This window comes from Pleurodeles waltl, chromosome 5, assembly GCF_031143425.1.
Source record: "Pleurodeles waltl isolate 20211129_DDA chromosome 5, aPleWal1.hap1.20221129, whole genome shotgun sequence".
Lineage (NCBI taxonomy): Eukaryota > Metazoa > Chordata > Amphibia > Caudata > Salamandridae > Pleurodeles > Pleurodeles waltl.
This window is the reverse complement of record NC_090444.1, coordinates 1,815,592,278-1,815,618,962: the sequence shown is the minus strand read 5'-3', so window position 1 is coordinate 1,815,618,962 and position 26,685 is coordinate 1,815,592,278. Positions and strand designations below refer to the sequence as shown.

The following is a 26,685-nucleotide window of genomic DNA, read 5'->3' as shown; positions in this document are numbered from 1 at the left end:
ACAATGGAAGATTGCGAGTAATTGTCCTGTTTATACAGGTTTATCCACTTCTAAATTAACTAGTTCCAGAGGGATTGTGTTGTCTATTTTACCAGAAAGCCAACAGGTTTTTTCCTGGAACACCTAAAGCTCACTCTACAAGATGCAAAACAGCAACTACTGCCTTGACGAGGAACATCCCTTTAGTAGAAAGCTGTTATGCAGCCACTTTGAAGTCGGTCCATGCTTTCACAAGACATTAATGTCTTGAATTCAGCTCTGGATCCGACACTTAGGAGCGTCAACTCCCTCACAAATCTGTGATGGTAGATTGAAGCATTTTTTGTCTCTTCTCTTCCACCACTCTAAGGGATGTGCATGTTATTTTATTTAGTACTTTTGGTTATCTATGGTGATCCTCTACAAACGAAATAGAGCAACTGCCAACAGACAGAGTATTACTGGATACTGCTGGAGTGTGCTGCCTCGAAGAGGTTGTATCAGTTTTTAGCCTGTTCAGGCTGTATCCCAATTCGCTACTTACTCTGCTTTTTCTCGCTCCTTTAAAAATAAAAAAAGTTGGTGAAGTGTTTTTTTTTCTTCTTTCTTTTATAAATCTACTGACTATTTTGAGATATCACTGCTAAAATTGGCCAATATAGCTTGCATTATGTTGTTATAAAATTCAGCTTTATTTATTTTTACAAATAGGCCTCTTTAGTTTTGTGTGTGTGCTCCAGGACCTTGTACAAGGGTGGGACTGTTCAGTGCTTATGATTGCATAGGAAATTCCACTGACTGCATCCGAGGGTTGCAGTAAGTAACGTATCTGTCACCTTCGCCACATCTCAAACTCTTACAATATCCAGAACCCTAACCAAAAACAGCTGTACAGTCAACAAGTTCTATACATCCTTACATTGTGCTTGCAAACCAATTGAAACAAATTACTGCTCAAGTATGGTTGGTGTATCCTGAACAATGGCTCTACATGTCTGCAGAAATGCTTTGAATAAGGCACAGTAGCATCAAAGCCTGGAAGTATATGAATAGTGACTGTTCACATTTGAAATGAATGCACCAGATTAACATCAAACATTCTACCTCTCAATAGTATCACATCAGTTTTTTTCCCATTCGGCACTTTGTTTTCCTCTTTTGTTTAGTCAGCACTTCGGTTTCTTCTGGTATTTTTCTTCTTCTCTTTTTTTATTTTTTGTGGTAACCCCCCACAACCTGCATCCCCCCTTTCCTTATTTTTTAGGTCTTGCCTGTGACAGCACTTGTGCTGTTGCTTGCAAGACATTTTGTTACAGGGGTTTACAAGATGCCCGTTGCTTACCATTGGTTGGCCTAACTTTCACTCTCATTTGCTAGTTTTTCATACATTGGGGCATGCAGCACTCAGTTACACTTCTTGCGTTTGTCCCTCCCATAGAGAGCATGGCCGATGTATTTGTGTCCTTCCGCTACCCCCTTAATTGGGTGCTATATTTTTCTTTTGTCTAAGCACTCAACTAGAGTGCATGTCTTTTCCAGCAGTCTCCCTCCTGTACTCTTCCATTGTGTTGTTTCAGGACCCTCCACCCCTCTGCTCTCCATGTTGCTTTGCCTTCTGTGTTACTTTGTCTCTTTCTCCATATGCCCTCCAACCATGTTGGTTTGCCCCCACTCTCTAAGTTGCATCACCCTCCATGTTACTCCCCTCATCTCAACCCGCCCCCACACACACACACGCCTTTTCTTTATGTTGCGTCATGGATGCTGTGCAGCACTGATAAAGCCATAGGCAATGACAATGGGTCCTAAATGCGAGACCCACTGGATTTTCCAAAGCTTGTTTTCTTTTTCACCCTGTTCCCTTTCTGCTTGGAGATTCTTTTGTTAGTTGGTTTTAAGGGCCACGGTCTCCCCTCCTTTTCCATCTTTTCCTTGATCCGTTTCTATTCTATTATTCTGAATTATTTTCGAGTAGTAAAACTTCAGAAGTAATTAATTTGAGGTAAAAGAAATTGAAGTGTTTAGGCAATACCAAAAATATGCCAATTGCAGCACTCCGGATTTGGCATTGTTTAGAAGCCATGATCATAGTGGTCCCATCACGCACTGGACTCTTTTACGCCATAACTAAATACAAGTATATTCCTGCTTAACACATATAACTGACTGCCTCTATCTAAACGGAAGCTCTCCCATTAAAAAGGACCTGTTTCTATCAAACGCATGAAGTGTTTCACCTTTTTCTTATGGTTTAAGCACTAGACAGCAAATGAATCTCTTAGAAAGAACTGGAGCGTGATGGAGATTCAATATGGTCAATCGCCAGAAAAAGTATACGAGGTAGGTTCAGAGAGTCCACCATAAGTGCAGACACTGTGTCACATAAAAGGAGGATCTCTGCCACATGGTTGCTGCTGGTACTCAAAGGACATATTACAGGTGTACAACACAGATCTAGGAAGGCAGGATGCCAGATGTTGAATATAACCACTGATTTTGTGTATGAACTATATTTAGACTTATTAAGTGTAGGTCTTCTTCGGACAATCTGGCATGAATCTGAACTCCTAAACTTGAGTTATACACTGTGTATCAAGGTATTAATCGATGCGTAAAAACACCAAAATTGTTTTAAAATGTACTAAGGCCTCTTTAGCTTGTAACCAGTAGGCAGTACAGAGACAGCCCCTAGCAACCTGTGCCACGTAGTATTATTTACAGCAGCACAGGGTTTATAAAAGTATATAGACGTTTTGATTGATTTTAAAAATATATATGTTTTATTACGGTAACACATCACCCTTACATGTTAAGGTCCACGTGATAAAAGAATACATTCTTTTTATAACAAATACAAAATTGCTCTGAATATAAATACTAACAAATTTGCTCCCAATACCATGTGGTGACGTGTACGATCTTAGACTGAACTGTCACAGTATTGCGTTTATCAATAGTAATGAAGGTATAGGAGTCTTGTATACGGTAGCACCACCAAGTAAAGCAGGACCAGAAAATGCCATTGCCTCCCCCTTTACCCCCTTCAACCCTTGTATATAGTAAGAGGGATAATAGATTTTAAAAAAAGTGTGCCATTCCTAGATCTAGTACATTGATGCTATAGATTACATATGTACTCTCACCACCCCACATCACCCTTCTCAGATAAGAGTCGATTGGACAGGAGAGGCACTTAAATTGTTAGTTTCGGCAGTCAGAATTTTACATCATATAATTACCATTTGGAGAAAATATTTCACTCTGTGGATTTGAGCTTGCCTGTTCCTTTACGTCATAATATGTAATCTGTCACAATCTTAATCTCATAAAACAGATAAATTACCCTCCATACTGAATAATATACATATAGGGCCTGATTCTAACTTTGGAGGACGGTGTTAAACCGTCCCAAAAGTGGCGGATATACCACCTACCGTATTACGAGTTCCATAGGATATAATGGACTCGTAATACGGTAGGTGGTATATCCGCCACTTTTGGGACGGTTTAACACCGTCCTCCAAAGTTAGAATCAGGCCCATAGTGTAGTAAACCAACGGACTATGATTAATGTAAACGCAGACCAAAAACAAAATTTGCTTTTCATCACCGAATCTTGGCTGATTGATGCCTATGCCCCATTGATTTCTCGACAGACCACAGCAGCAAACCAAAGGGACTTCTTTAATCTTTGGTAGGCTTTATTCTGTTCCGCCTGGTCAGTGGAGGAATATACTCTGCTGCTTTGGCATACAACAGCTAGTCATATTTAGTAGCGCTCTACCTCATCTCAGAACCCATGTCAGATAAGGAAATAAAAAATGTCTGCCTGTGTCGCAGCGTATGCAAACTGGGGTGGCATGGTGAACAAAAGAACAATGGATTCAACCCAGATCTGTAACTGGGGGTGAGTGTTTGAAAAGTTTCAACACTCCGTCCATCATCCTTTTGTGTTGCTAAAGTTGCCCTAAGTGGGAAGATAATGCCCAGACGTGGGTCCCTTGCTCACTGTGCCACTGGATTCAAGCTAGCCTGACTGATGAAGGGTGATACCCTGAAACTGGTCCCAGGATGCTTGTTTCCGGTCCAGGGAGGACCTGGCTTGGCAGTTCGGGCTGGACTGTTCCCATGAGGAACAGGGTCAAGACTGATTTGCATATGGCTGGGTCCAAACTGGGGTGGCATGGTGGGCAAAAGAACGATGGATTAAACCCAGATCTGGGACTGGGGGTGAGTGTTTGAAAAGTTTCAACACTCCGTCCATCATCCTTTTGTGTTTCTTAGTGTTGCAGCGTATGAGCATGTCACAACGTGTGTCATGACTCACCGTTGCGCATGTGTCACAGTACAAGTGTACGCACACGTGTGTTGGAAGCCAACTAGGAATTACTTTTCTTTAACAGAAAGCCTGCAGAAAGTTTGCCAGTGTATCCAGGTGTCTCAATGCATGTGCATGCGGGCGATTTGAAAAAAGCATCAGCAAAGCCAATAGATCAGACTTTTAGAGCTGAGACCAATTGGCCTTGTCAACGGTTACTTTTAAATGCCACTGTCAAAAAGTACCAGTTACAACTACAAATGTTACACACTACCCGCCACTGTAAACAATTCTCACTGTTAAAAACCACACCTACTACTGCAAACCTATCATTGTAGCACAAACCCACTACAACCTAACTGTACCAATATTGCCAAGCAACATCGCAAACCACAGCTGCCATCACAGTACCACATGCACACCAAACACTGATTGTAAACCCTTCCATAATGAATGCACTCAACATAGTAGACCCACCCTAAGGCCAAAGAAGCCCCATATAGTATTGTTCCAACTCACCCACTATTGGAAACCCCTTTCACCACTGCAAACCACACCCACTATTACAATCAAATTCATAACTTTTAACTGACCCGGCATCTTGAGTTGGACTTTCAGCTAGTCTTCATTTTTCAACCAATAGCAATAAGCATGCTGGCCTCTGTAGTTTCATTTCCTCTTGTCTTATTATGGGGTTGAAGCTCCCAACATAAGGCAATTGACAACGATGCTAACCGCTTTGACAAATTAACTAATATTTCCTCTTTAACAAACTATTAGCATACCTACCTGCTATTATATACCTCTCAAACTGTCACGAATACAACCATAATTAGAAATGCTCCTTAGCGCTGCACACCAGGCCTCTAGTGACAAGCAAGTTCTGCTATCAGAAACACCCACCATCTTCTTTAATCCGACGAATTGTCAAAAACGGCCTTTTGCTATACCTGCTTGGTACAATTACCATAACGCAAAATGTATCAACCTGTATCGTCCACGGTGGCAACTATAAGCCTCTTCCTAAAAACAAAACACATTTTTCTCTAGAGACACAGAGAATTCAGTTTTTTTTTTCACCTTTGTAGGGTAATGATACAGAACAGATCCAGTGTTGACCATTTCTTTACAGTTATGCTTCAGTCACCAAATCCATTCTTGTTTCAGAAGACGCAGTAGGCGCTGAGTAAGTTAAGGCACATAACCTGGGTCTGTCGCCATTCTTGACCCTCTGTCCTAAGGGATGTGAAACATTGATGTTCTACATTTGTTAGGAATCCTGTATGTTAGTGGCAAAGCTTTTTAGTGTTATCTCATGAGCTTAGTGGTACTAGAAGAGCAGTAACAAGACAAGACTTTATTTTCTTTAAAGTGTTGGCACCCTCTCTCTTTTCACCACCTTTTTATATCATGTGCCATCTTAAGAATTGGCACTGGGCATTCACAGAACCCGTCCACGCCCATAGTATCTAGATGTGACCACTGTACATCAAGCACTTAATATTTGTAGGACCTAGCCTTGTCCACAATCCAGAAATATGACCATTCATGACAGCTGTATGCAAAGCTCTGACATGGGATGGGGTCTCCATTCTTAGGACACCTAGTGGGTAATAGCAAGGCAGGGTTCTTTCATCTTACACAAAACTCACTTCAGTATGGATATAGTAGCAATCTTCACAGAAGAACACCCTGCCCTGCAATCCCACATGTGGCTATACCACAGCATATGTGCCTTTCACAGTTTTCAGTGATCTTTAGATTGACGGAAAGAGGATGCTCCTTTTAAGACCTTTATGGTATACATTTGTAGTGATGATCACAGTGAGACACAACACAGTAAAAAGGTAAAAGACTGTTTGTGTCTTTTATTTCTCAGAATATAATCAAACCAATGCATGCGCTCTGTCGACACTTTCAGGACCCACTAAAGTGTAATCCAGGTATGAGCTTCCTTTAGACAACTCAAGCCATATGCTTTTAGCCATGGGCGGCATACCACAATGGTAATGTCAACATATTTTCCTAATGTCAACCAAAAGACTGTTTGCAAACACTTAAGACAATTCTACTGTGAAAGCAAGACATCTCCCCAAAATCACTGTTAGGAGACGGCTGTACCAAGATTGATCACGCTTCTCCCTTCACTAGTTCTACAGTTGGGAAGAACATCCTCACCAACAGCTTAATGGTAGAAGGCATGACAACAGAACCTAGTGACAGCTGCATATGTATTTGCTATGAACATGTTCACTATCTAGGTAGCTATGCAAGTATCTATCTGAATGAGAAAAACCTCATTCCAGTTTTTGAAAACCCCTGTAGGAAAAAAATTACTTTTTCCTTATGCTATGAAGTCTCTATACTAATGACCAGTCATCGTTTACCCTTCATGCTCTAACTTGGTTCTCACATACTCTGATCCCTCATTGTTTGTGGACAGGCGACTGATTAATTACAGATACCAGGCATCACATGTCTCAGGCCTTTTTCAAAGTAACTCATGTGACAAAACGTGATCAATGCTGGGACTTTTTAAGAGAAAAATTAGCACTGGAATATGAATGCTGCTCAATAATCATAAACAAATCCTGGCACCTACCAACTAACCTTCATCAGGCAACTTAGTGAACCCGACCAAACAGCTAATTGTTCCAGTACAGATTGATCCTAAAATATCCTCTGGCTTCACAAACCACTGTGTTGTGGTATTTTGGGGGTACCAATGAGTGATCTGCATACCAGGCCTGGGGCAAAACACTTCACCATAGGCATCCTATATTGGTCCTCAGACTCGTATCAATGGCTACTCGGACACTTTACAAGTTTTGGAAGTAAGTCTAAACATAGGACAGTGATAAAAAAGGCAGGGCCATTGGGCAAGAGAAGCAACTTTCCTGGACCCTTTGGTTAATTTGTAGCTGATACCGCTGCCATGTGATCATACACAATGTAATAACAGCTGTTGCATGCTGTAACCTGCAGCGATTTTCATGAACCATCAGAAAACAGGTGCTTTTCTTGGTTTGGCCTTTACATGTTGTACGCACGGGGGTGCACTCTACAGCACAGTGCAGCAGACATCTCCGCCTTATCTCACATAGCCCCTTGCTTCACTGGGACTTTGAGGTGGAACAGTAAATCTCTAAATGAACTCTTTCTAATATCCTTTGATGTGATGCCAATGTATTCAGAGACAGATAATCGAAGCATTCAGTCATTTACTATTTGCACTCGGCTGTGTGAAATGTGTGAATGTTGTTTGTTGTTCTGTTTTTGGGAACTAGTAAGTAAGCTGTAGGCAGACCAGATTTAATGGCCTTTGGGTTTTGTGTCAGGACAAGGGAATAAGTATATTTCACAGGCACCCCGATTAGAAAGAATTTTGGGGGTACATGCTGAACCCTCCCTTTCCTATTGTTCAGGTAGTGCTGGACTTTAGCAGCTTCTGTTGTGAAACAGTCATCAAAAAACATTTATAGTAAAAAGTTGGAGTCACTTACTTTTCTTGTTTACCTCTTACTTCGTTCTTTGGTCTGCAAGGAGAGGGACGAGAGTGTGATTAGCGAACACGCAAGGCTTCGATAGCTGTCTCACCACCCACTGATTTCCGATGATACAACAACCTCCCATGGCCATTGGGTGCATGGTAACTGTACCCTCAATATGATGCTCACGGGACTGTTCTACTCATTTTTCTATGTCCTCCTCCCCACTCATAACCCTTTGCTTCAAACATGCCAATCTCCTACTCTTTACTCTGCCAGATGCCAGCAAAGCCTAGGTCCTAGAAGGTTTGCCTAATGGATGAGGCCTGTCCTGGCAAGGCTCAACAGAAGTAGCACAAGAAGTTCCTCTACCCAGAAAGAATGGAACCATTGTTTTGCAAGAGTGGTTGGGGAAAAGTCAGAAACAGTATTCAAAATGGTAGTAACAGTGCTATGCAGAGACCAAGCTAGTAAGAAATGAGTCGTCAATGGTGTTACAGCAGGCAAAGAGGTGGACGAAGGAGATTGATAAGGTGGCCTATCTTCCTCCACCCAGTGTTCATCCGTGCTTCCTCTGGTCTGTCTGTAAGCTCCCTCCCTGCATTCTCTATGGGATCTGGGCACATCTCCCTTATTGTCTAGAAGTGAAAAGGGCGCTGCACTACTCACCTGCATTCACAGTGTTTGTGCTGCCTGAAGCTCATGTCGACGACTAGCTCACTATGAAGTGGTTTGAGCCTCATTATCTGAAATGGAAAAAACATATACACCCACTATAAATAAGAGCGTATGCAGGTACATATGGTTAATATCTTAGGCATAAATCACAAAACACACATGCACCGCCGGTGTTACCAGTAGCCAGTCTGTTACGTACCCATGTTAAGAGCGCCCAATGTTCTAAACCCATCTTAAAACATCTAGCTCTGTAAATATGAGGTTTAATTCTACCCTCAGACGGAATATTTAAAGTCATCTCTAGTCTTATATTGTGTACTAATAGTTTAATTTTGACCTTAGGTGCCATAGGTGATGATTTAACCTTAGCATAGTATTCCATGGAGTTAGGAGAGGGCCACAGAAGAGGGGGCCTGGACTGCCCAGTTGCTTAGTGCAAAGGAGTGGGGCCCATATCTCGCACATATCATGGGCCAAGGGCCGAGTCTAGGGCCCCCTGAAGATTGGGGATCTCGCTTTGCTGCACACCACCCCTGGCGTAATCTTCTGAAGGAGGTCACCAGTTCCCATTAGCTCCAGATCTCCAAATCGCCAGTTGACAGAAGGGGCTCCACTAAATGGTTGCTACCATTTATACTGTCTGTTTTTTGTTTTTTTAAACAGACATAGTGGATATTGACAAACTGACAACTAAGAATCCAGTTTTTAACCAATAAGCGGGCAGGAGGTGGAACCAAGGCGCTCCCCCTGTGGTAAATCGATAAAGCTGAGGGTAAGGAGATTGGGCCGCGAACCTTGGCGCCGGTGCTGTGGGCGCGGGATGACGTGTACTGCGCGTGGCGCGGGATGACGTGTCCCGCGCGTGGCGCGGCGTCCCTGGGCGCCGTGGACTCACCTGCATGGTGACGTTGTATTCGTCCAGAGGCACGCACTCCAAGCTCTCGTCCGTGCAGCAGCCCGCGCACCTCATGAGCGGCACACAGGACGGCTTGAAGAGGTACTCTACCTCCTCGGGGTACTCTTGGTAGATGTCCACCAGCACCTCCCGAACTTGACAGTAGCTTCGCTGGTACACGTCGAGAAATTTTATAACTGCAGGAGAGAGGAGAGAAAAAGAGACGCTCTCACTTCTGTGCTACATTTGGTTGGGGGGCAGCCAAGGTGCGATTAGGGACAACATGTTGTCATTAACTGAAAAAGACTGCATACAATTTATAGAGATGCCTGCAGCATATGTTCGAAGCTGCAAGCAAACGATGTAAAGTAACTTTACTGTTTTCTGAGGAAGTTCTTAAGAGTATAAAAAAGTAATCATCGACTGCCTTTGTGCGAGTTAGTGTGTGCATGTTTCCACCTGCGTTCCCACATCTGCTTTTGTGTAGAGCACTGGGTGGAAAGAAACAGATATCAAGGCTGCGATGGTGTTCACATATTTGGCCTTATTTAAAGTCATCGGTGCAAAACGAGTCTTTTCTCGCTTTTAGCGCCGCTGTGATTGTGACACATTCAGCCAAGAGGAGCGGATGCGGATATGCGATGTAATTGCCCAAGAGGCGCAAGAACTTTTTCAGTTCGCTGGGAGCACATGTGGCTCTGCCATGACTGTGATAAACGAGGATCTGAACTCGCCAGAGCTGTGTGCCCCTTTTATGAAGACATCAAAATGCCAAGGTCGTGTTAGACAGCAAAGCAGTTGGCATGACATATTGTTATCATTTTTTTAAACTACACATAAAATGGGCTTTAACGCTTCCAAAAGGCGTACCTTTCTCTACCCTCGTGCTGTATCATTCCACCTCTTGTGGAGTGCTAGAATGGGAACACACGAGGGACTTTTTATGTTTCAAAAGTATATTGAATTATCAGTCGTATAATTCTTTGGTTTACACGCGTTGTATAGGGAAAGCAATCCTTTCACTTACTTCACTGCATAAGGTTTTTTTTTTTATTTGTTTAGTTGGGACTCACAATTTGCCTGTTGAAACGCCATATATGCTGTATAAACAATCAGTGGCAAAGCAAGCATGCACAAATACTGTTTGCATGTTTTCACACATTAAACCCGCACCTACTGGCTTTGCCAGTGCTTGTTACAAAGTGACTGTGTGCCTCCTGCAATCGTAGATTCTGCTGTAAACAAGAAGCCAGAGGCATAGGTAGGTATTGGAGCTGCTACTCAAGACAGAATGATTCAGAGGGCAAAGTGGGCAGAGGAACGAAGTTCCCAAGCTTTGTTAATTTGATCAAAACAGTTTCCAATATTTTGTATTTATAAAACTACTGACTCTGAACGGCTGCGTTGCCGCATGTTAAAAGGGGAGAGGCAAGGTCTCTTCTAGTGCAAAGTGAGAGCTGATGAAAGAAAAGTAAATGTGCAATTGGTTAATCAACAAATCTGAAGGCCGATTGCTTGGGAGCCAGCATAGGCTTTAATTGATCATATCTGGATTTTGTCGTTTTTATGGAAACCTATATAAAGATCTGCACTAGATATAGTCAGCATCACACTAAAACATAACTTCAGAAAGCACTGTAAACAGTTAAACACAATCCTTTTCAAACAGCCTGGTAAATGCTATGTGTAATACATCTTTTAATCTAACGATCTACATATCAACAGCGCTTTCTGTCAGAGGCTTGCAGTCTTAGCATTATAAATACACGCCACTATTTCCCAGTAGACCGACCAGAATTTAAATTGGTGACTGTCCGGTTATGCCCACAGACATCTAAACTGAATGCATTAACCAACCAAGGTTTTCTACTAGAAAATGTAATTTCCTACATACAAAGTTAAGTTGCAGTTCTTTTTCATTTAATGTCGGCGGCTGTGGTGGTCCAACCACCAGGGGACTGTCTTCTCTGCCAGGATCTCTGATCCCGATGGGATGACAGTGGTCTTGGTTGTGATCAGCCAGGGCGGCGCTGAAGTGAGCGCCACCCTGCTGATTACAACCTTGTTCTCCACCAGCCTTTTCATGGCAGTCTGACCACCATGAAAAGGCAGGCGGAGAACAAGTGCAGGGAGTCACATGGGGGACCCTGCACTGCCCATGGCATGGGCAGTGCAAGGGTCCTCCTGCCCAGCACCCTTAAAATGTGCACCGTCTGCTGGTGTACCGTGCGTGCGGCAGCATTGCCCCCGGCTAAATTATGAGCCTGGAACATTGCTGCTGCACCTCTCCCACTGGGCTGACGGGCAGGAACCTTGTTTCCCACCTGTCAGCCCAGTGGGAAAGCTGTAATGGGACTGGTGGGGAGCCCACTAGCACTATGGCAGTCTCCGCGTCTGGAGTTTGGCAGGCAGATGTTCCGAACGCCAGACTCCTTTAGTATCCCAGTTCCTGTACTTTTCTGTATGCACTTTGACAAGTGGAGAATTCCGATAAGAGTTCCTTCTATAGAAACAACAGCTAAAAACCACTCCTTGAGAAAACGGGTGGGCAGTGTGTATCAGGTGTACATTGTGATCACAAAACCCCTCCTTTGAGTTACAATTCCATCCACTGGGTGGCAGCAGTTTATTCTATATCTTCCCGCTGTGGGCAATTATTCGAGATTTCCCCTCCTCCCCCGTTTGTCATTGTGCACCTCTTAGGCTCCTCCCCGTGTACGTCCCCAAACTAACTCTTGCACACTGGTACCCCTTGCATACTGGCAGCCCTTGCATACTGGGAAACGGACAGATTTTAACAAATGGCAACGGCTTCCATCTGCCCTTACCTTCGGCTGCTTTTTTCTCTCCGTAACCCGAGGTTGGAGCTGCGTGCGACCACTGTGAAGGAGAGAAGACAAACCACGTTAAGACTCTTGAGCATAACACTTAACCATGTGCTTTAAATACAGGAACTGTCCGGAACTGAGTATCTGCACTTCTCGAATTTCAAAGGGAGTTACATGCACTTCTCAGCAGCAAACAGGTATTCAAAACAGCGAGTACCCTGCACTTCTATATTTCCATTTAAGGCAGGGCATGCCGCCCGAGCTCCTCCACCCGCCACTGAAGAAGCCTCACCCCCGGATCATTTCTATGCATACAGCTGCCTGTGGTAAAGCAACGAAGCAGGGCACATATGGCTATAAACACACCCCTGGATTGTCACCACGTCATTTCTTTGGATACCTAGGCTTTAGAGTACAGCTTATTGGCCCAGAGTAGGGGACTAGGCTGTCTGTCAACTGATGAAATCAGCAGGAGCAGGGCACAATGGCAACGTTCAACTCCTCGTTAATCACCTAGTGGGATGAGGCTTCTTAAGAGGGCACTGACGTGGCAGCTGCAATGCCCTTTGGATGGGATTGGTTCTGCAATTTGGAGGGCCAGTGGGCAATTTGCGAAGATGAGCTGACCCCAAAACTCCCTCAGTGCTCCGATAATTACGGGAACAAACATTGTAATTTATGGTGTTTATTAGAGCGTTTGTAGGTCGCCTTGTGGGTACTTCAAAGCTACCGGATCTGGAAAGCTGGAAAACACATGCCCGCGCTGCCTCTTTGGTGTACCTTTTCTAGCCTAGCCCACTGCATCGGGCAGATCTACCATCATATATTTTTAGGGTTCTCCAGAACTGTGTGAGGATGCTGTAGCCAGTCCCAAGTAAACACAAGACTCTTGGCTCCGCCGGACGCCTGAGTATTCTTAGCCTTTCTCCGGGAAGTCTGCCTGGCGTGGCTACATTTTGCAATGAAAAGTTGACAGAAATGGACTGTGAATGCAATATCGTCTGCCATAATGCGGCTTGGCAGGCGCAAGGAGTGTATTTTTATATTACATACAAGAACAGTGTACAGGGGGCAGCAGGCTGCTCCATTCGTCGGGCTGAGGCTGTGGGTGAATGGGCATTAAACATGGCAGGCTGGCACAAATAGAGGTGCAGGGCTCCAACTCAAACCAGGGTACTGACCCACAGCCCCTAAATCATGGAGGGGATAACGGAGGGAGCAGCTGCCACCCAAGAACTCTTCAGAAGGGATGATTGAATCGAGTGTATTGACGGTGGATGGCAGAACTCCAGTTTTTTTTTTTTTTTTTTTAAATATGGGGGTAACAGGGAGTGTAGTGTGGCAGGGCTGCAGAATGCCAAGTGTTTTTCTCTTTTTGGGGATGGGGTATGGAGGACTGGGATGGGCAGAAGGCAGTGGATGTTGGTGGCACAACAAGGGGTGCACCACGAGGCAGGCACAGACCGGTTAGGCCAGTTTGTGTTTTTTTTCTGTCATGACTGTTAACCCTGCATAGCTGTTGAAAGTTGGGCAGATGATTTGGATGCGCCATGCATTAAGTTGTAGATTGGTAGCAGTGACTAAAGGATGTGTTTGTTCACCTCGTGGTTCCAAGTGACACCATAGACAACTTGAGCTTCACTTTTGTGTATCTGATGTCCTTCAGAACCTCTTGAAGAAAAACATCCTTGTGTTTCAGTGTAACCCATGTATAATTCTATATTTCTCGAAGGTTTTTTTCTTTCTATTTTTTTCTTTAATTATCCAAGGCACTTGTGTCATGTAGTGGAATAACAATTTATTTGAACTAAATAAAAGAACTAAAACGAAATCTACAAGATTATAGTTTCTTGCAATCATGGCTGTAGAATGCAGTCTTGCCCCCCTTCTCTCACCCACCCCCCCCAAAAAAAAATCGAAAGAGATGATTATTGGCATCAGAAGGTAAACCAGTGGCCAGACTCACACCCAGGCTTCCACCCCGCACACACATCCCCTCGCACCTCAAAAACCTCCACCGGGGTCACTCAACAAACGTGCACTCTTCATGCTCCTTCACACATACATACAAAGCCCTGTACAATCCAGGTCCCTTATCCCTCAAGAGCTGCATCAATTTCCACACACCGACCAGAAACATCTGCTCTGCCGGCTTCCTACTTGCACACATTCCTTGCATTGCAGAGACAGCCGGTGGTTGCAAGGTACCTTCTCAGCCCTCAACTTCCACAAGAAACTAAAGATACAGCTCTTAATCTAGTCCATAGACTCGGCCAGCACAGTCACCTCCTCATCTAGCACCTGTATTCCCTCCAGAGTGAGATACGCGCTCTACAAGTACTCATAACAAAGTCAAGGGCCAAAATTAGAGTATTTGAAACTCAATAGATCAGTTGCAGAAATGTTTTTTTTTCTATAAAAATTAAAAGATTAAAAGAAAAATTAGGAGCTGCCATATTTCCACAATCTAAACAATATCACAATCATACCAGGTATTGCTTGAAGAACCAACACCTGGTATGATGGCCAACTTTAAGCATACTCTTACTTTGGTTCTCTTTAAGGGTGCACTACCTTCATTGGGTTTCTAGAATAGCTTGTGCTTTGGGCATGCAGACTGCTTCAGGCTTATGCACAGCTCCTTTTCAGATTCTCTTTCATGTCTAGGACACCACTGCTCAGCTCGCGTCGCTTATGTTCAGCCTGCTGCAGCTAGTGCTCAGCAGTCCCACTCACCTCTCCACCTGCTTATGCCAGTACTCAGACATCTCAATACTCAGCAGACTAAATTGCTGCTCAGTCTGCTTTGTTCATTGCTGACTAGACTCTTTCTGGTTTGTTGCCCATTACTTTGGGGGTCACAGTTTATTAAAAGAATCTATAGTCTGTCTGGCATTAGCTCCACTTTGTAGGACACTGCATCTCACGGCTGCCACAGTTGAAGGGATCATGGAGTAAACCTTTGCATTTTCCAGCACTGCCAAAGTCTCTTTGACATCGTTTTGCCAAAAAATTGCCACTATTTCTTCACAAGCGCTAGCTGATGCAAAAAATAAATGTTATTTTTTTTAATCGTTTTCCTCAAAAATCCGAAAAAAAGATGGATAGTTTGGTGATTTTTAGCAAACTACAGACACATATTTAATGGTCCATTTAAATATTTGAAACAGACGTTTTTACTCAACTTCCCAAGTTTATAGAGGAACTTACTTAATGTTGCACCAACAATACAGATTTAGACCAGGTAGAGACACAGGGTGAGCCCTTGTATTAATCTGAAATAACCTAACTCACGGTGGACAAGAACAGTGTTGCTGCCTATTGTGTCTGGACCGAGCGAGCACAAGCATTTGACACTGTCCACCCCTGCACACTACTACAGAGACTCCATCATCTCAAAACATGTGGAAATGGTGTAAAATGAATGGTGTCTTACCATAAAGGTAGACCGTGCTTGGTATACCTACCACCGTTCACATCAGTCCCTCACACCTAACAGTGGTGTTCCTCAGGCCTCCATGATATCTACTCTATTTTGCAACATCTACCTAACCCCCCCATTATTGGAACTGTTCAGATAAGTCAACCTCACTTGTTGCAACAATGCAGATGACATGCAAATCTTTCTAAAAATTAATGATTCTGAAGAGCACTACAAATTAAAACGTAACTGCCTTTGCATCATAAATGCATTGATGATTGGTAACCACCTAAAACTTATCTATACAAAAAGAGACCATAACCTGTGGAAAATGGCAGACACACGAGCCTACCACCATATGACCCAAGGAACGCAAATCCCTTTGATGACGTGAAGAGAGGTAAAGACCTGTTGGGTTAACCATGCATTTAGGGATATCCTTGATACAAGTTAACAATGTCACAAAGGGCAGGTACTACACAATAAAAACACCATGGCACATCTTCTCATATATTGGATACCAACAAACATTACAGGCTATCCTCACACTTGTAATTTTCAGGCTTAACTATGCCAAAGGTTTATACCTTAGTGCTCCTAGTTTCATCATATGTAAAATATAGTCCTGCAAACTCTGCACTGGGTACCTGTAGCTAGTCGAGCAATGTTCAAAGCACTTTGCATCATCCAGAGCCTCACAATGAAATAACTATTACACCTAGAAGTTAAATTCAAGCAATACAAACATAATAGGACACTGTGCTCCAGGCTTGCGCCATTGATCATCAAACTACCTTTCCATAAGAAATCTACAGGAGGCACTCCTGTCTCTGTACACACCGCCAAGCTCTCTAACTCACTACCAGTCAAAATTTGAAGCATTCGGAAGCATTTGCATTTCAGAAGAGAGTTGAAAGCATGGCTATTCCCATAAAACCTACATCATCCCTTAACCCGTACATTGAACCTGGAATAATAACTGCTTCTTCAAATACAATCTGCAGTTTACAGATATTGAACAGCCCGATTAACGGGCAGTTTTCTATGTGCAGATAAGTTATGTAGGGCAGACCTGTGTCTAGCCTGAGTATTATACAGCAATTCCAATTAATATATAACCCTCCTGGCCTCAATAATACCAACACCATAACACTCTGCAGTCGGGCAGATGATTGGAGTTCAAAAATGCTGCATAATAAGTCCCTTATACTGCTCAACCCCTTTATACTCCTATAATATAGAACCTTTCAGGTCATGTCCATCACTGCACTAATCCACAGCAGTAAAATACCCACCACCAACTGAACAGGCATGGAACTTAAGAAATCTGCCACATACCACTGGCCATTTAGTGCACCAGTGAAGGTCCCAACTAGATACATACTTTGAACTCTTGGCACCTCAAAATGTCAATCCTATGTGGGATGAGTGTGCCAAAGCCCATCCCATTAGACCTCCCACCCCCACCCCCATCTCTTCCTCCAACCTATGTCTACTAGGGTCCATAAACTTTAAACTAAAAATCTCAAACTGGACAACCTGGTGTGTTAACCAGCTTCTTGGAGAAGGCCAACAAGAAATATCATAAAGGGACCTGCAGGTTTTTAATGCTGCCAGCTTAGTGAAAACTGTAAACTGTTTCTATCACTCACACTTTTTGATCCATCAACTGCTACGTGCTGCATCCCATAACACAACCGCACCCTGGTGGTCATCACTCACAAAATGGAAGCACAACACTGATAACCATGGGCGGCTCCTCCATAAGGGCGAAGGAGGGTCGCCCCCTGCCAGCAGCTGCAAACCTTTTCCCCCAAAACGATCATAAACACAGTTTATGATCGTTTTTTTGGAATAGGGGCAGGGCCATGGGGGTGACGTGCTCTGGGGGGGGGGGGGAGGGGGAGTGTTGTGCACTCCCCCTCTGAGCGCATGTGTGTTTGGCTGGGCATCTCGGGCCAGCCAAACACACATGCGCACAGGGCTCTCTCCAGCCCGGCAACACAGACGTGGCTGGGCGCTCCCAGCCAATCCTGACGCTGCTTTAAGCAGCGTCAGATTGGCTGCAAGGCAGGATGGGAGCCTATGCCTGCGGTCGATGAAGGACAGAGAGAGGAGCGGCGCACGGCCGAGGATGTAAGTGTTTTTGTTTTATTTTATTTATTATTTTTTTATTTAATTCCCTCCCCTGCGCGCATGCCACTCCGCACCTTCAGCAAGCGCGAGCCGCGACTGATAACACTTTCAACCACAAGCCCGACATGACATGGCGTGCTACCCATTTAGGCAAGGGCTTCAGCGCACCACGTAGGGTTAGAAAGTGCTGTAAATGTTACAATCTAATAAAAGGAGCATGATAGTCCAGATTTTAAGGCTCAAACCAAAATACTTTGCGAACCACAGGTGGTAATCGTAGTATATACAAGAATTACAATAAGTTTGCAAGAGAAAAACTTTGCAACTTCACCTCGACCTACAAAGGAACAGGACATGGCTGGTTTGTCTCCGGTGCCTGGTAAGAGGACTCGGCACAACCAACACACAACGAGACCGTGTTTTTAAATGGGGGAGTGGTGAGAGGAGGGGGAGGTTGGGCTATCCGAAGTTAAGTCTCTCCCCGTTCTGCTGGTTTGCAAGGTGGAAGGCAGGCTTAGCCTTCTGGTAGAGAGCTGACATAAGCTGGTCCTATTATTAAAAGAGCACAAAAACAAAACAATAAATAAAAGTGAAACCAGCATGCCTCTTGTGTAAACAAAGACATCAGCAACAGAAAACAACTAAAAGGAAGATAAATTCACAAACTAGTCCTGTTTGCTATAAAGGGCACCCACATGATGGAAGCGTTTCAGCACCAGCCAAACAGTGGGAATGAGCTATGCAATGGCACCTAACAAAAACATATTTGGTATAAAGGGAACGTAATAGATGTGTCTCCCAAATGCGAAAACTCTGCCTGATAATCTAAAACAATTATTGGCATCAAGAACCGAAGGTCCCCACTAAGAAGCACCCTAGAGCATCTAGAAGAGTCCCGTGGTGGTTAAATGATCGACTATGGCTTTAAAGGGGCCAATACCAAGCCTCATCAGTTGCACAAGTTGTGTGGACTTGGCCAATGCCCTACGCCTGGTGCCCGAGTAAAGCGAGCACAGCCTTAACATCGTTTCCCCTCCATTCAGAAGGCCCTCTCATACACCGACCCAGCTCCTTGGAACACTACCACACTGCGACCAGGTGACTGATGCACCATTGGCTGCCCCTCTCATATCTACATGAATGCAAACTGTGTTAATGTATAGAGAGGCGCTTTTTCTCACCATCCCAGCTGTGACATTGAAATTAAACAGGACCCCTCCCAGGTTGGGAAGCCTGTAGAAGGCGTCTCAGGGCAGCTTTGGCCCTAAATCCTCTCCTGTTCCGTGTGGCCTTGGTTCCCACTGCTGCTGCTTGATGTGAACTTGAGGCCTCTGTCCTGTTGCAGCATGCTCGAACCGTCTACAGCACTCTGGGGCCACCTACCGGTTGCCTGGGATGCAGAGGCCAAAGGGAAGCAAAGAGACCTTGAGAAATCCTTTCACTTTCTTGCTGACTGCATTTACATATTTTTGTATCCGACTCAAAATCTCTGCTTTGCTTGCTGGCTCAGTGTGCAGCTGTGGTCTGATCCCTTTGTGTGCCAGTGTCACCTACCCTGTCACAGCAGAAGGATGCCTAATAGGTACACTCTTTTTAAAATCTGTCTGTATCTCGGTTCATTACAGGGCCTGGCAAGTGCCCAGTACTGACGGAAACTCCAGAGTCGTTGGCTAATCTCTGGCCCCCTTGGATGAACTGCCATCTAGACATCCAAGAATAACTTACTTTGAGAAATTGTAGAGCAGTCTATGTTTAAGACGTTTAAAGTAATGTTGGTTAGTTGCTCAACCGATGGCTAATATGGTAAGCGGGCAGTAGAGCATAAGGCCCAATGTATGCATACTGCATCAATAGGGGGGGGCAAAGGGGATGTTGAAAGGAGACCCGAGAGGCCACAGTACAGCTGGTAAGATGGCGTAGTGGGTTTATGCATGCGCCACGGAAATCTGTGCCCACAGCAGAGGACTCCCCGATGCTTATGCCATAAAAAGTGCACCGCCTGCGCCTTTCAACCAGAGAGCGATTGATTCATAGACCACATTGATGCTGGGTGAGCCAAAGGACCTGGGGGGCGCTTCTCCCACCACCGGTTTCCTGCCTATCCTGTAGGCACTCGCTTCATGTACCTCGGTTGCCCATGCAGTATGTGATAAATGAGAGCACCCTCAAACGGGCTGAACACTGGGGTTAAACTGTAGCACGTGTAAACATTTTACAAAAAAAAGAAAACGCATATCCCTTATGATATGAGAAGCAAAACTGAAGGCAGTGCTTTCAGGGTTTCAGCCTGACTTGCAGCAGGTAATGCCCGAGGAACACTTTAAACCTAGAGTAGCACAGAATGGCACAGTGGTGATTTGCTGACCTTACGGCGTCCCGCAGAGCTGCACCCTACCCAGTGCAACATCCTCCACTAACAGCCAGTGTCTTCTCTCATATATATATATATATATATACACATACATACATATATACACACACATTTTATTGAAGATTTCCAACGCACACAGCTTAACTCTGCAGGAGTGCAAGCCAGTTGCACACATCCCCCTGTGTGTTCCCGAGCAGGTACCCTGGTCTGTTCTAGCACAGACGTTTGATGTTCATACCTGGGGGTCCAGGTTAGTGAGCAGGGATGCATACGGAGTCTTGCGGGGAGTGGAAAGGTATGTGTGGGTGTGAGAGAACTTCCAGGAGGATGGACAGGCTTTGGGGTTCCCATGCATATTGGTGACGATGTGTTAAGATGAGTTAAACAACTCACAGAAACTTCCACTGAAAATTGATTGTGGAAAGGAAACAATGAGGGTGGCAGAAAAAAGATACTAAGGAGGAAACGCATTGGAGGCGTCCAAGTGCCGCAGCTTGTCACCACACACACCATGGGTTACGCTAGAAGGGAAAGGTGGGCCGCAGCATGTTACCACACACATCATGGGTTACTCTAGAAGGGAAAGGTGTGCCACAGCATGTTACCACACACCATGGGTTACGCTAGACGGGAAAGGTGTGCTGCACCATGTTACCACACAACATGGGGTACGGTAGAAGGGTAAGGTGTGCCGCAGCACGTTACCACACACACCATGGGTTATGCTAGAAGGGAAAGGTGTGCAGCAGCATGTTACCACACACACACACCATGGGTTACGCTAGAAGGGAAAGGTGTGCCACAGCATGTTACCACACACCATGGGTTACGCTAGAAGGGAAAGGTGTGCCACAGCATGTTACCACACCCCATGGGTTACGCTATAAGGGAAAGGTGTGCCACAGCATGTTACCCCACACCATGGGTTACGCTATAAGGGAAAGGTGTGCCACAGCATGTTACCACACACCATGGGTTACGCTATAAGGGAAAGGTGTGCCACAGCATGTTACCACACACACACACCATGGAATACGCTAGAAGGGAAAGGTGAGCTGCAGCTTGTTACCACACACCATGGGTTAAGCTAGAAGGGAAAGGTGTGCCACAGCTTGTTATCACACACACACCATGGGTTACGCTAGAAGGGAAAGGTGTGCCGCAGCATGTTACCACACACACACCATGGAATACGCTAGAAGGGAAAGGTGTGCTGCAGCATGTTACCACACACACCATGGGTTACGCTAGAAGGGAAAGGTGTGCCGCAGCATGTTACCACACACACCATGGGTTACGCTAGAAGGGAAAGGGCGGAATAGCGTGTTGGGTGCAGGTCCTCTCAGTCAGGTAAAATGCAGCAGGACTAAGGGACCGGGGTGTAAGGTTAGGGTTTTGAGAAAGGGTAAGGGGAACAAGGAGCTAGATCTGCCACACATTGGACTGTTGGGAGGTATGGGCAAAATGCAGATGGCGCAGGAATGGAAAGAACACGAAGATGACGAGAGCCATGAGGAAAAGAAAGGGTGATATGGGTAGGAGGACAGAAAAAGAAGATCAAACATGGGAGGGATACGACACTGGATGAAGAAGGAAATATGTAGGGAGACACTTTCCGAACCTATGTAAGGAAGGGAGCTGGCTAAGGCCCAGGCCCAGAGAGAGAGGAAACCAGATCTCTCCATGTTATTCTGTGCAGTCAGAAACAATCAGGCCGCAGTCCGAAGCATGCCCCGTCTCTGCTAAATATGGGCCTAGGTGCTCGTGCATGTGGGACTGACTTGGCAGAGTGGTACAGGCTGTTCAAAGGCACAGAAAGCCAACAAGATCGAATAAAGTGACCTCAGCGACTCGACTTCCATCCAACAGTGTTAAAAACAGGGAGCAGCCTCTGGGGGCGCAGATACCATCAACCTCCCACTTTGCTCTCATAATGCGAGTTCAGTTGCTTGTCCTTTTATGGGGCGGATCAGTGTCAGGGACCATTCCCAGCAGCACCTACATAAGTAGGTGCAAGCTTACTCTACCCGGGGGTAGGGGGGAGCACTGTCCTCCATCAGACCCTACACAGCCATCCATCCAAATGATTCAATTGTAGGGGAGATTACATTTCCTGAAATTTGCTCGATTAAGCAGAGATGGGCACAGACTCCATCTGCCACCATCTTGTCCATACATTAAACTGAAGGTGTAAAGGTAGTCATCATATTGAATTCACCTGCCCTCTGCGAGGAGATCGCAGTTGCTTGGGGCAGGAGGTGGGATATGCTGCTCCTGCAGGGTGGGCGTGATCGGGAGGATGAGAAATCTGCTACTCGTGAGTAGAAGAAAGGAAGGCAAGGTTTGGTCCCTGATGGAGAAGGGTCCTCCTGAAACAAACGTTGGAAAGGAGCTCCCCTAGTCCTTGCGGGTCACATCAATTGTTTAAAAGAAATTCAAGGCGACAAACGCTGGCCAGGGAAAGACAGAGGGGCAACAGAGAAACATCTACAGTGGTGCACAAGGAAGGCCACCAAGCGACGCCATGTCCTGGGTGTGCAGTTCATGTATTTTATTCTAGCATCAGTATAGCACTTTAGCCCTGGCCACGTACTGATGCACATGTTCCCAGTCCTAGTTTTCATGTCAACCCGGCGATCGAGGGAACTGAGGAAAGAAACTGGGATGTATCATGTTATTGTGACACCCCGCTTCCCCTCCCTGATTTTCCATTTAGCAACAGTTTTCATGTAGTACTCTTTGGTGCAACTGACATGAAAGAAGACTACATCACCCACAATGCACGACGCTGTAAAAAAAAAAAAAAGATTCCACGCGACAGACTCGGTTTCAGCCTCACTTGCCTATCGGAGGCAGTGACAAGCTGGGATGAGAACTGTGTCTAGTGAGAAGGCACCAGGACGGCCAGAGCAGGGTTCGGGGTGAGCTGGCGTTGGCAGGCTCTTTAAGCGGAAGCGGGAATATTCAAATACACTGTGCAAACATGTGCCATCGCCCATTCCTGTGCCAATGCGCACTGTTGATTAACCCCCACCTCCGCCCCATAGGCATTCATACGCGCTCCTTAATTAAAAACAGAATATTTACTGCCAAGAAAACACTTCTGGGGAACGAGGTGTCACAATGCTATACTGACGCGAGGGCAGCGAATACACATGTTTTAATTTAGAGCCGCCCTAATTGGGTTTTCTGTTTATTTTTTCCTTCAACCGGCTATTTATTTACATGTCGCTTGTGATCTCAAGTTGGGAGAGTCGTGTCTTGCCAAGGGCGGCAGTCATTAACCCCTGCATCGCCCTGGGTGCACAAGGGGTGTTAGAACACACATATTCACTCTCTGGGCCCACCATGGAAGCGTGCAGGAGGGGCCAGTGGAGCCATAGCATGTCAGAAGCGCTTTTAGCCTCTTTAGCTTGTTTGCAACTTTAAATGCATGTCGGAGTGTTGGTAGAGATATATTTCTGTACGGCATAGCAGATACTTTCTGGTAACTGCGTGTCAGACATGCCACAGGTGCCTGGTGGGTGGACAACCATGACTCTTGTTAAAGAACATAAACTATTTGAGATGCATATTGTAAATAATTATGGAAATTTAAGGATGAAAAAGAAATACTGTAAATATGATGATGTTTTTTATGTCGCGTTTATATGGTTGTGAATAAATACGGCCTGAGAATTGGTATATTCTCCATCGCAGGAAGGTTTCAGTCTGCTTTGTTTACTGTGAACATTAAGTATGCTCCTCCAAACAGTGGATCATAGAGGGGAAACCTGTGTGAACTATTTGGGCTATTTGTAGGTATCGATGCGTCCCCCACCTGTCACTTAGAAGCTGCACACTTGGCTCTCACAGGGCCTGAGCTTCTGCACTTAAAGAGAGTTTAAAAGAAGATGGAATTAGCGATTTAAACCCATAAGGAAATGGCTGTTGAGTCTGAAATCAATCCCACTCGAGCAGAAAAGGCCCATATCGTCCAGCAACGGCAGGCTTTACGGCAAAGGCTACCCTCTTGGGTACCACGTCCCCCTGCAGAGCAGTAAGGAACAGGGCTAAGCAGATGGGACAGAGCAGCTGACTACCAGGTGAACGCAGGCCTTGGACTAGGCTCGACTAGTTGTAACCTCTGCTTCTTGTGCGACCGTGGGCAGCTCTCTACATCTCTGTGCAGTTTCTGATGTCAGCAGGGAGCATCCGAGGAAAACTTAGGCTCCAGAGTAGGAACGTAGAGGAAAAAGCAGGCATTACCATGGGCGTCTTAACACACCTAAATCTCTTGTGCCTCCATATAGAGGTAACAGCGTTTACAGGGCCCTGCTATATGACATGCAAAGCAGTCGCCGATTGCAGAGATATGCACACATTTTAGAGACCAGATGTTTTTTTTTTGTATTTTAAAAGTGCCGCGTGTCGCTCAACGATTACTTCAATGCACTAAAATGTTGTTCACTGGCATTCAGAAACGTTTGTTTCTCTCACCTGCCAGCAGAGAAGAGACACATCACGTCTCATGGGCAAGAAAACGATTCCAACTGACTAATGGATGGCTTGAGGTGTTTGTACCCCTCGCCCAGGAAGGCTTTCCCTGGAACAAAAGGCTACGGATATTCTTACCCGGGACGGATTAAGCATCCAGTGAGTGCGGGCTCTCCTGTCCACCACGGTCTTGGAGAGGAGAAACTCCCTGCCAGACGTGGGGCTCCTTTTATTCCTATTCTAGGCTGGAGAGAGTTTAAGGAAGACTTTGTACTCTTGTTCCAGGTCTGGCCCTCATCATTGAGTAAGACTGCTTTGAACCCCTGCTCAGTGTTGGGTAAATCCCTGAAAAGAGGTTGCAGTCTCCTTTCTTGTGCTTCTCCCCTCACGTTCAGCATTCCTGTAGCCGGGAATGTGGTTCAGTGAGTCTCTGCTCCCCTCTAACATCTGCTGTGAGCTGGAGGTTACATCTTCAAATCTCATAAGGGCAAACTGCCTTTTGTCTACGTGTATAGGCTACTTATCTTTGTTTTGTGTAGGGAGGGGACAGGTCTCACGAGAGGTGAAGCTGAGTGGGTCACAATGCCCCTCCCATACCAATAGTAATAGAATGGTGCGCTCTGTGCATCTGCATATGTAATTTAAGCCATGACAGTTTTCCTTGAGTATTCATTTTAAAATAAGGTGATTAACCAAAAACAGGAAGTAAAAAGTTGGATTTATGTAGCAAAGTAAAATCACTGATGTTGCCTAGTCGTTTCCACTTGAAAATCTAACATTGAAGTACACAATCTATGGTAATATATTGGAGTTTTACCTATGCTCTGTGGTAATAACTGAGATAATTTGCTCAGTTGCTCTAAATAACACATTATTTTGACACATTTATTTCCACTGCCTTGGCCTCCGCTCAATTCCTTGCCATCAGCCATCCGCCATCCCCGCTGCATGCATTCCTATGACTCTGCCTTACATGCTGGCTGTATGGTTATTCTTTTTGATAATTACATTTTATTGCAGTTTTGTACAGTAACAACAACATGACATTTGCTTGTCCCAAGCAAGTATTCCCATTGCAATACATCAACATCCAGTCACCCTCCCAGCCAACTGTGTAAATCACAGAACCATGGTGTAATGTCCCATGATCACCTGATCGACATACCATCATGCTCCCACCACTTTTTTCAAATTCTGTCATATTTGCGGGGCATTCCCGAGCCTCATAAATTACTTTCTCTAATTATCCACACCAGTCCATGCCTTGTTTGAGGGGCTGTCACGGAAGTCATGTTTCAGGCAATATCTCTTTTAGCAATCATTGTGCCTATCCCCACCAATATCCTATCCCCCTGGGCCCATCCAGGCCATCAAGTATAGTCAGTTGGATGATCTTGGGATCCCTAGCAATGGTTGCGTCCACGGCAGCAGATAACACATCCAATACCGCCCCCAGTAGTCCTGGATCACAGGACATATCCAGACCACGTGGAAAAAAATGCCCAGAAAGCTCCTGCATCTGAAGCACAAGGTCAGCTTTGGGCAAACGGAGAGGGGTCATGTATGCTCGATGCAAGTATTTGAATTGTATAAAGCTGGGTCTAGCAGAAATTACCGAAGTGCGACGGGCCATACAAACATCTCTCCAGTCCCGTCCATCTAGTTCTCCTGCATGTATTACCTGGGATTTATTAATCTGGGAAATCTCACCCAGGTGGCCCATAAGAATCCTATTTTCCAGGGAACCATGTTTGGGAATGTTCTGGAGGGCGTCGCTGTAAACGTGCTGTTCGTGCTTGATTCGTAAATACCGGTAAACTGTATGGTTACAAGCGAGCCATTTTTGCCTTAATTTTTTTTTTAAATGGCAGGCATGTCCACTACCTAAAATAACTGCTTGTGTAATCGAAGTCTCGTTATGACTTTCGAATATGCTCCCCTGGGGTCGGACAACTCTGAGGTTGACCTCCTGTGGCTATACAAAAATGTCCTCCACAGTGCTAAACTTGAGTCTGGTTTGACTCGTGAGTTTCAAGATGGCTGAAAACATTGTTCAGGCCCTTCTCCAACCAATGGTGATTCTAAAAAAAAAAAA

General features: G+C 45.1%; 1 protein-coding gene across 3 annotated transcripts in view; it reads right to left on the bottom strand.

The window, feature by feature from the left end:
* The window catches only part of VEGFA (vascular endothelial growth factor A), a 59,636-nt gene that overhangs the window by 14,949 nt on the left and 18,002 nt on the right, over positions 1-26,685 (bottom strand). For all 3 annotated transcript variants that reach the window (XM_069236306.1, XM_069236305.1, XM_069236307.1), the window contains exons 2-5: positions 12,187-12,238; positions 9,359-9,555; positions 8,455-8,531; positions 7,801-7,833 (exon numbers count right to left, since the gene is read on the bottom strand). In XM_069236306.1, coding sequence (XP_069092407.1) covers positions 7,801-7,833; positions 8,455-8,531; positions 9,359-9,555; positions 12,187-12,238 — 359 coding nt within the window. The remainder of the gene's footprint in view (positions 1-7,800; positions 7,834-8,454; positions 8,532-9,358; positions 9,556-12,186; positions 12,239-26,685) is intronic.